This window comes from Myotis lucifugus, unplaced genomic scaffold (assembly GCF_000147115.1).
Source record: "Myotis lucifugus unplaced genomic scaffold, Myoluc2.0 scaffold_352, whole genome shotgun sequence".
NCBI lineage: Eukaryota > Metazoa > Chordata > Mammalia > Chiroptera > Vespertilionidae > Myotis > Myotis lucifugus.
The window spans coordinates 531,584-542,622 of NW_005871400.1; the positions used below are offsets into that span (position 1 = coordinate 531,584).

At 41.1% G+C, this 11,039-nt stretch overlaps 1 protein-coding gene across 1 annotated transcript in view; it reads left to right on the plus strand.

The window, feature by feature from the left end:
• Window positions 1–11,039, plus strand: part of LOC102423824 (ATP-binding cassette sub-family A member 3-like) — a 372,708-nt gene that overhangs the window by 105,434 nt on the left and 256,235 nt on the right. Inside the window, 1 exon segment of the mRNA XM_014466690.2 lies at window positions 928–1,101. Within this exon segment, the coding sequence (XP_014322176.1) occupies window positions 928–1,101 (174 nt within the window).

Here is an 11,039-nt window from a genome sequence, read left to right on the forward strand (position 1 = left end):
TCAGCTGAGCTATTCCTCTTGATTTTTATCTGCCACAGGTGAGTATGAGACCAGCACAATCCGCATCTCCACCCATCCTACCAGTCTTGATGTGGCTTCTTCTTTATATCCTTACCTAGTGACCCAGTGCATGGATTCCTACACATTGAAAGGAAATTAATTAGAAGGTGGCTGGCAGGGCAGTACTGGGTGATACAGGCCAGACACGCCCTGGAGCCAACCTCCTGCAGTCCCTCCCCAGCTGGCCACACCTGGGGCAGTGCCGTTATTCAAAAGAGCGTCTGCAGAGTGAGCGGGGTCCCTCCAGCAGGTGGGGTCCTTTGGCCTGGCCTGCAGAGATTGGGTGGAAACTGACTCTCCAACATCCTCTGGGCAGTGATGGCGAACCTATGACACACGTGTCAGAGGTGACATGCGAACTCACTTTTTTGGTTGATTTTTCTTTGTTAAATGGCATTTAAATATATAAAATAAATATCAAAAATATAAGTCTTTGTTTTACTATGGTTGCAAATATCAAAAAATTTCTATATGTGACACGACACCATAGTTAAGTTAGGGTTTTTCAAAATGCTGACATGCCGAGCTCAAAAGGTTCGCCATCACTGCTCTGGGGGATCCCGGACACAAATGCAAGTGCACAGTGAACCAGATTCAGGGCCGATAGTGCCCCAGCAACAACATCACCCTCGGCCCAAGGTGCCTCTCTGGTTTCAGGGTGCATCACCCGAGAACTGCCGCTGCCAGCTAACTGCAGCTCAGCAGCTCCTGCATTAAGCATCTGACCCCTGGTGATCAGTGCCTGTCATAGCAACTGGTCGGGCAGTCGGACACTTAGCATATTAGTCTTTTATATAGATAAAAAGTTTTTTGTAATTCATAATTTTGCATATTGCTTAAAACTGACCTTATAATTTTCATTTGTAGCCCATTTGGCTGCTTCTGCTGGAAGTTTCCTATATTTTGCCAGTTTCTTTCCATTTAAATCCGTTATTGGTAACTATGGACAGCTAACCATCACCAACAAGGTGGCTGCCTGTCTCAGCTCAAATGTTGCACTGGCACTGGGGATTAATCTTCTGCTCAACTTAGAAATAAAGGGTAAGTGTTTGCCTTGAAAATTTTGCCTTTACTATTTGATTCCCAGAAAGGTAGAATAAGGCAGGGTGTGTGAGACAGTGGGTAAGAAGGTAAGAAATGTAACAGATATTATTTATTCCCAGATTTTCTTATTTTTTTATAAAGACAATTATGGTAACTGTAAAAGAAATCAGAAATGTGTAAAATTAAAAGTTCCCATCACTTCACAATAACCCCCCAGTTATACTCTCGAATAAAAGAATTTTAAACTTTCTAATCTACACCGTGCTATATTTACCTAATGCTTTATATTTTCCTCTTCCCATATAGACACACTCCTTTTTTATTACAAAGCTGTATATTTCATTGTGAAGAAGTACTATAATTAACTAGTTTTCTCAATGCACATTTAAGTGGTTTCCAATTTTTTGCTATTACTCTCATAGTACGTATATATTTGCTCATACAAAATGCATACTAATATAAAAAATTACAAGATATAAAAATGCTATCTTACAAAGTATTTGTAACTTAATTTTTTCTGATTATAATTATTACTTATTAATAAGGCTAATAATAAGAAAGATAACCATATTTATTAATAAATTCTTCAGATTTGAGGTACAGAATTTGGTTACCACATTCATATTGTATTTATCTACATTGCTCTCCTCAGATAAGGCTGACCCAGACAAAAATCCACTCAGCCATTGCCAGTGTTATGATTAGCTATAGTGAACCTGCTCCTAAAATCACATGCTCAGGAATCCACTGTCACTGATGGAACCCTTCATAGATTTGGCTTGGTTGGACTCCATTAAACTAGAATGGAGACTCATAGTTTCATAATAGGATCCAAATTGCTGTTTTCATTGTACCTATTTTTGTCTGTAAAAAACAACCATTAGTTAACAACTCCACTGATCTCATCAGAGAAGTCTAAGTGTACAGAAACTCTCCAGCTTGTGGTGACAGACAATAGCTTCCCAGATTCTGTCTTTCATGTGAAAGCTTGACTTTATCATTGACAACATATACAGGTGTGGGCAAAAGTAGGTTTACAATTGTTCATATGGAAAAATACAAACAAATAATTTAAGAATAACTTTTTGTGTACTCACTACTGTAAACCTACTTTTGCCCACCCATGTATACTGTCAGTCAGATTTTAAGCACTTGATTATTAGCTAATCAAAAAAGTTTCTGGAATATTATTAGTACTTCTTTTAGTTCTTCATTGTTGAAAGTATTATATCTCTCTCTCTCCTTTTTCCCCCATTAACCTCTCCCCGCCCACTCCCACACCCCAGCACAAGCCCTCATCTCCCCACTGACTGTGACCATTGGTTATGCTTGTATGCATGCACACAAGTCCTTTGATTGATCTCTTATCACCACCCCCTCCTAAGTATCTCTGCCTTCCTTCTGAGGTTTACTAGTCTGTTGGATGCTTCTCTGTCTCTGGATCTATTTTTGTTCATCAGTTTGTGTTGTTCATTATATTCCACAAATGAGTGAAATCATGTGCTATTTATCTTTCTATGACTGGCTTATTTCACTTAGCATAATGCTCTCCTGGTCCATCCATGCTGTTGCGAATGGTAAGAGTTCTTTCTTTTTTACAGCAGCATAGTATTCCATTGTGTAGATGTACCACATTTTTTTAATCCACTCACCTGCTGATGGGCACTTAGGCTGTTTCCAAATCTTCGCTATGGTAAATTGTGCTGATATGAACATAGGGATGCATATATCCTTTTTGATTTGTGTTTCTGGTTTCTTGGGATATATTCCTAGAAGTGGGATCACTGGGTCAAATGGGAGTTCCATTTTTAGTTTTTTGAGGAAAGTCCATACTGTTCTCCACAGTGGCTGCACCAGTCTGCATTCCCACCAGCAGTGCATGCGTGTTCCCTTTTCTCCACATCCTCACTAGCACTTGTCATTTGTTGATTTGTTGATGATAGCCATTCTGACAGGTGTGAGGTGATACATAATTGTCATTTTGATTTTTATCTCTCAGATGATTAGTGACTTTGAGCATGTTTTCATATGTCTCTTGGCATTCTGTATGTCCACTTTCAAAGTGTCTATTTAGGTCTATTGCCCATCTTTTTATTGGATTATCTTCCTTTTGTTAAGTTATATGGGTTCCCTATAAATTTTGGAGATTAAACCCTTATCTTATATAATAAAACCCTAATATGCAACTTGACCGAACAGTGGAACAACTGGTGAAACGACCAATCGCTATGATGCGCACTGACCAACATGGGGCAGACGCTCAACGAAGGAGCTGCCCCCTGGTGGTCAGTGCATTCCCACAGGTGGAGCACCGCTCAGTCAGAAGCCAATCTCATAGCTGGCAAGTGCAGCAGCTGTGGCAGGAGCCTCTCTTGCCTCCGCTGCAGATGGGTGGTAAGGAGCAAGGGGTCCAGGACTGTAAGAGTCTCGGACTGCGAGAGGGATGTCTGACTGCCAGCTTAGGCCCATCCCCCGAGGATCAAGCCTCAGCCAGCAGGTGGACATCCCCTGAAGGGTCCCGGACCAGAAGAGGGTGTAGGCTGTGCTGAGGGAATCCCCCCTGAAGTGCACAAATTTCGTGCACCGGGCCTCTGAGTTGGATATAAGATTGGCGAATATGTTCTCCCATGCACTGGGCTTTGTTGTTGTTTTGTTGATGGCTTCTTTTGCTGTGCAAAAGCCTTTTATTTTGATGTAGTCCCAGTTGTTTATTGTCTCATATTTTGCTGTCTATGGCTTCTTCTAAGATTTTTATGGTCTTTTTCCATCTTATGTTTAAGTCCTTGATCCATTTTATTTTTGTGTATGGTTTAAATTGGTAGTCTAGTTTCATTTTTTTTGCATGTATCTGTCCAATTTTTCCAATACCATTTATTGAAGTGACTGTCTAGACTCCATCATATGCTCTTGTCTCCTTTGTCAAATATTAATTGAACATAATGGCTTGCGTTGATTTCTAGGTTCTCTGATCTGTTCCATTGGTCTAAATATTTCTTCTTGTGCCAGTACCAGGAAGTTTTGAGAACAGTGACTTTGCAATATAGCTTGATATCTGGTATTGTGATCCCTCCAACTTTCTTTTTCTTTCTCAGGATTGCTGCAGCTATTTGGGGTCTTTTTTTTACTCCAGATGAATTTTTGGAGAGTTTGTTCTAGGTCTTTGAAATACTCCATCGGTATCCTAATGGGGATTGCACTGAATCTATACATTGTTCTGGGTAGTATGGGCATTTTAATGATGTTGATTCTACCAATCCATGAACATGGTATATTCTTCCATTTGTTCATGTCTTACTCTATATCTTTTTTTTAATTGAATCTTTATTGTTCAGATTATTACATTAGTTACTCTTTTTTCCAACCATAACTCCCCTCCACCCAGTTCCCACCCACCCTCCGCCCTCACTCCCCACCACTGTCCTCATCCATAGGTGCACGATTATTGTCCAATCTCTTCCCTCACCCCACACCCCTTCCCCCCCCCAAGAATAGTAGTCCATTCCCTTTCTATGTCCCTGATTCTATTACAATCACCAGTTCATACTGTTTATCAGATTATTTATTCACTTGATTTTTAGATTCACTTGATAGATGTGTATTTGTTGTTCATAATTTGTATCGTTACCTTTTTCTTTTTCTTCCTCTTCTTAAAGGATACCTTTCAGCATTTCATATAATACTGGTTTGGTGGTGATGAACTCCTTTAGCTTTTCCTTATCTGTGAAGCTCTTTATCTGACCTTCAATTCTGAATGATAGCTTTGCTGGATAAAGTAGTCTTGGTTGTAGGTTCTTGGTATTCATCACTTTGAATATTTCTTGCCATTCCCTTCTGGCCTGCCAAGTTTCTGTTGAGAAATCAGCTGACAGTCGTATGGGTACTCCCTTGTAGGTAACTGATTTTCTTTCTCTTGCTGCTTTTAGGATTCTCTCTTTGTCTTTTGCTCTTGGCATTTTAATTATGATGTGTCTTGGTGTGGTCCTCTTTGGATTCCTTTTGTTTGGGGTTCTCTGCGCTTCCTGGACTTGGAAGTCTATTTCTTTCACCAGGTAGGGGAAGTTTTCTGTCATTATTTCTTCAAAGAGGTTTTCAATATCTTCCTCTCTCTCTTCTTCTGGCACCCCTATAATTCGGATGTTGGTACGCTTGAAGCTGTCCCAGAGGCTCCTTACACTATCTTCACATTTTTGGATTCTTTTTTCATTTTGCTTTTCCAGTTGGGTGTTTTTTGCTTCTTCGTATTTCAAATCTTTGACTTGATTCTTGCGATCCCCTGATCTGCTGTTGGGAGTCTGTATAATGTCCTTTATTTCAGTCAGTGTATGCTTAATTTCTAGTTGGTCCTTTATCACAACATCGAGGGTCTCATTAGATTTCTTGAGGATCTCACTACATTTATCGGCAGTCTCACCAGTATTCTTGAAGATCTCACTACATTTATCGGCGGTCTCACCAGTCTTTTCGAGGGCCTTATTCAATTTATCGGCGGCTTCTAGACAGTTCTTTAAAGACCTTAAAAGTGTGGTTTTGAACTCTATATCCAACAGTTCGCTTTTCTCCAATTCTGTTGTTTGTGTCCTGTTTCTTTGTCTTGGCATTTTTTATGCTTCGCTGTGTCGATAGAGTGCCTTTCTGTGCTAAGTGTCCCAATTACCTGAGGTACACACTCTTGGTGCACCCCCTTGTGGGCTTTGTGCTCAGTCTTGTTGTAATTAAGCCTTGATTGTTGTAGTTATTTATCACTGTGAGGAATTGACCTCCAGGCCAATTGTCTGTGAGAGTCAGCTGTGTCTGCAGTGGGAGAACTTCTGTGCTGGAGACACCCCTCTGGGGCTAGACTTGCTTCAATGGGGCTTTGGTGCTCACTGAGTTTGCCCCCTGAGTGTGTCTTTTATGGTTCCACGGAGCTGCAAACTGGATGGTCCCACTCTGACCTCTGGGATTCCTGGCTCCTGGATCTCTAGGGAGGTGCTAATCTAGCCTTTGCCTGAGGCTATCCAGCAAAAGTCTCCCTGCAGGGCTTGGGCAGGGTGGGTCCCACGGGATCAACAGGGCAGGATTAGCAATTATGGCTGCTCTCAGTCTTGCCCTCAGAGGCTCTGTTTCTCAGTGTCCCAGTAATCGCTGCAAGCCCCACAGAGAGAAAGCTGCCCTAGGGTTCTGAGTGATGCCAGACAGTTCCACTTCTCCCATATGAGTCTGGGTCCCTAGAGACTCGCCCGGAGCTGGAGCTCAGAGCCTGAGACTCCCTCCCGATTGAAAACAGCAACCACGCCCTCAGCCGCCAGCCCGCTCCACATGTACTCCGCACCTTAGTATTTTACTTCAGCATTGCGCCTCCTCTGAGTCTCGGTATGGTTTTCTCTTTCCTCCTAGTTGTAGAACTTCCACTCAGCCAGCCTTCCTGTGGTTCTGGATGATGTCCGTTCTGTCTTTTAGTTGTATTTTTGAAGTGGTTGTTCGAGGCAGCAAACTCCGGTGTTTACCTATGCCGCCATCTTGGTTTCTCCTTCCTCTATATCTTTTTTCAGAATCCTACAGTTTTCTGAATACAGGTCTTTTACCTCCTTAGTTAAGTTTACTCCTAGGTATCTTTTTTTTGGGGGAGGGGAGGGGTGCAATGGTAAATGCCTTTTTTTTTTTTTTTTTAGTTTCTCTTTCTGTGAGTTCATTATTGGTGTATTTTTAAAAAAGCCATAGATTTCTGGGTGTTAATTTTGTATCCTTCTACATTGCTGAATTCGATTATTAAGTCTAGTAGTTTCTTTTTTTTAAAATATATTTTATTGATTTTTTACAGAGAGGAAGGGAGAGAGATAGAGAGTTAGAAACATCGATGAGAGAGAAACATCGATCAGCTGCCTCCTGCACACCTCCTACTGGGGATGTGCCCGCAACCTAGGTACATGCCGTTGACCGGAATCAAACCTGGGACCTTTCAGTCCGCAGGCCATCGCTATATCCACTGAGCCAAACTGGTTCCGGCAAGTCTAGTAGTTTCTTGATGCAGTATTTAGGGCTTTCTATGTACAATATCATGTCATCTGCAAAAGAAGACAGTTTTGCTTCTTTTCCAATTTGGATGCCTTTTATTTCTTCTTCTTGTCATATCACTATGGCTAGTACTTCCAATACTTTGTGTAACAGGAGTGGTGAAAGTGTCCATCCCTTTCTTGTTTCTGTTCTTAGAGAAAATGGTTTTATTTTTTCCCATTGAGTGTGATGTTGACTGTAAGTTTGTCATATAAGGCTTTTATTATGTTGAGGTATGATCCCTCCATTCCCATTTTGCTGAAAGTTTTTATCAAGCAAGAGTGTTGGATTTTGTCAAATGCTTTCTCTGCATCAATTGATATGATTAATTTTTTGTCTCTCAATTTGTTTATGTGATATATTATGTTTATTGATTTGTGGATTTTGTACCAGCCTTGCATCCCCAAAATAAATCCCACTTCGTCATGGTATATGGTCTTTCTAATGTAATGCTGGATCCAGTTTGGTAGGATTTTGTTGAGGATTTTAGCACTTATGTTCATCAGGGATATGGCTTGTAATTCTCTTTATTTTGTCTTTATCTGGTTTTGGGATTAGGGCACTGGTGTGTTCATAGAAAGAGCTTGGAAGTATGCCTTCCTCTTGAATTTTTTGGAATAGTTTGAGAAGGATAGGTTTTAGTTCTATGAATGTTTGGTAAAACTCCCCTGTGAAGCCATTGGGACCAGAGATTTTGTTTGATGGAAGGTTTTTATTACTGCTTCAATTTCTTCCATAGTTATCAGCCTATTCAGATTTTTTTTTTTTCCTGATTGAGTTCGGAAGATTGTATTTTTCTAGGAATGTTTCCATTTCATCTAGGTTGACCAATTTGTTGGAATAGAGATGTTCACAGTATTTTTTTTATAATCCTTTGTATTTCTATGGGGTCTGATATTACTTCATTTCTTTCATTTCTGATTTTGTTTATTTGGGTCCTCTCTCTTGCTTCTTGGTGAGCCTGGGTAGTGGTTCATCAATCTTGTTTATGCTTTCAAAGAACCAGCTCTTTTTTTGTCTCTATGTTATTTATTCCCACTCTGATCTTTATTATTTCCTTCATTCTGCTTACTCTGGGATTTTCTTGTTCTTCTCTTTCTAATTGTTCAAGTTATAGAGTTAGATTATTTATTACCAGTTTCTCTTGTTTTTTGAGGTATGCCTATCATGCTATGTACTTCCCTCTTAGGACTGCTTTTACTCTGTTCAATAGATTTTCAATTGTAATTTCATTGTCATTTGTTTGCAGAATGTTTTTTATTTCTTCTTTGATCTCTTTGCTAATGCAATCATTGTTTAATAATATGCTCTTTAGCCTCCAAGTGTTTGATTTTTGATTGTTTTTATTGTAATTGATTTCTAATTGCATGCCATTGTGATCTGAGAAGTTGTTTGATATAATTTTAATCTTCTTGAATTTATAAAGACTTAGCCTGTGTCCTAATATGTGGTCTATCTTTGAAAATGTCCCATGTGCACTTGAGAAGAATGTATATTCCATATTTTTGGGGTCAAATCTTCTGAAGATGTCAATTAAGTCCATCTGACCTAGTGAGTCGTTGTTTAGGATTTCTGTTTCCTTGTTGATTTATTTAAGATTTATCCAGTGATGTCAGTGAGGTATTAAAGTCCCCTACTATGGTTGTATTGCTTTTGATCTCTCCCTTGATATCTTCCAGAAGTTTTTCTTTTATGTATTTGGGTGCTCCTGAATTGGGTGCATATATGTTTACCATAGTTATATCCTCTTGTTGGGCCGATCACTTTAATATTGTGAAGTAGTCTTCCTTATCTTTTGTTATGGGCTTCACTTTGAGGTCTATTTTGTCAGATGTAAGTATTGCTACCCCAGCTTTTTTTCATTTCCATTTGCCTGAAATTTTTTTCCATCCCTTCACTTTCAGTCTTTGTGAGTCTCTTGTTTTTAGGTGGGTCTATTGTAGATGGCAAATACATGGGTTACGTTTTCTTATCCATTCAGCCACTCAGTATCTTTTGATTGGACCACTTAATCCATTTATGTTTAAAGTTATTATTAATAAGTACTTGTTTGTAGCCATTTTTATTCTTATGCCTGTGTTCCTTCTTCCCTTTCTATTTCTTCTTTTTAAAACAAGCTCTTTAGTATTTATTGCATTGCTGGCTTGGTTGTGATAAACTCCCTTAGCCTTTCTTCATCTGCAAAGCTCCTGATTTCCCCTTCAATTTTGAATGATAGCCTTGCTGGACAGAGTATTCTTGGATTCAGTCCCTTGCTTTGAATCACTTTATATACTTCATCCCATTCCGTTCTGGCCTGATGTATTTCTGTTGAGAAATCATTTGATAATATAATGGGAGATCCTTTGTAGGTAACTCTCTGTCACTCTTTTGCAGCCTTTAAGATTCTCTCTTTATCATTAATGTTTGCCATTGTAATTATGGCGTGTCTTGGTGTGGGTCTTTTTGGGTTCATCTTGTTTGGGACTCTCTGTGCTTATGTGACTTTCTTCCCCAAATCAGGGAGGTTTTCTGTCATTATTTTTTCAAATAGGTTTTCTAATCCTTGCTCCTCCTCTTGTCCTTAAGGCACCCCTATTTTACAGATGTTGCTTCATTTTACGTTGTCCCAATGCTCCCTTAAGCTCCTCTCCTGCTTTCTAATTTTTTTCTCCAATTGCTGTTCAGATTGGGTGTGTTTTTCTGCCCTGTCTTCTAACTCACTGATTCAGTCCTCCACTTCTTCTAGCCTACTGCTGAAACCTTCCATTGTGTTTTTTATTGTAACTGTATCATTCTTCATTTCTTCTTGGTTCTTATTTTCTTATCCAGCCAGCTTAGGAACTGTATGACCCTTACTCTGAATTCTTTTTCGGACATATTGCTTTCCTGAATTTCATTTAGTTTATTTTCTGATGATGCCTCCTTTTCTTTCCTTTGTGGGTTGTTTATTTGTCTCTCCATTTTTGCTGTCTCTTTGTATTTGTTTCTATGTAATGTGAGTTGCTGTCACTTTCTGGCCCTGGGAAACCTGCTTGTGGCCTGAGAATTTGAAGCCCTTAGCGATCCAATGGTCCAGGATTCCTTAGTCCAGAGGCTAGGTCTGCCTTCAATTTCATGCCTTTGTCTCTGCTCTGAGTTGTGTTCCTTTCCCCTATGGATCTGGTTCCTCAGTTGTCCAATGCAGGTGCTTGGGGTCAGCAGGAGCACATACACACTTCTTCTGGTATATGACTCCATCAGGGTCCCTGAAGCACTGATTCCAGGTGTGTGGCAACAGGGTAAGCTGGGTCTGGACATGTAGAGTCCCTGAAACTCCAGGTCCAATGGGCTCCTAAAGTGCCCAGTCCCTGAAGCGGGAGCCCTAGATGCAGGGACCAGTGCACAGAGTCCAGTTGTGGTGTTGCTGGTGCTGGAAAGCAGGTGGTCCCTGAAGCTCCGGATCAGGCACGCAGGATGCGGACCAGCATGAGGTCCTGAAGCTCTGGGTCCAGTCACGCAGTGTCCACACACATAGGGTGCTGGCACAGCGACCAATCACTGGTGTGTGGGGGTCCTTGAAGCCCCAGGTCTGGGCATGCAGCCACCTGGAGTGTATGGGGTTCTGAAGTGCTGGGCCAGGCCTGCGGCTACCAGGCATGCTGGGTCCGGGCATGGAGTGTCTCTGAAGCTCTGGTTCTGTGCACGAGGAATGGACACACAGTGTCCAGGCGAGCCAGGTCCTAGTGGTGCTGGCATATGGGTTGCCGGCACAGCGGCTGGGCACTGGAGTGCTTGGGATCCTGAAGAGCCACATTCAGGCGCACCACCACCGGGTGCTCACAGGATCCTGAAGAGCCAGGTCAGGCATGCAGGGGAGACGCAGAATGTTGGAAGTCTCTCTGTCCTGCTGTCCTCCTGGGAGCTGCCAGCGAGGTAGGGTG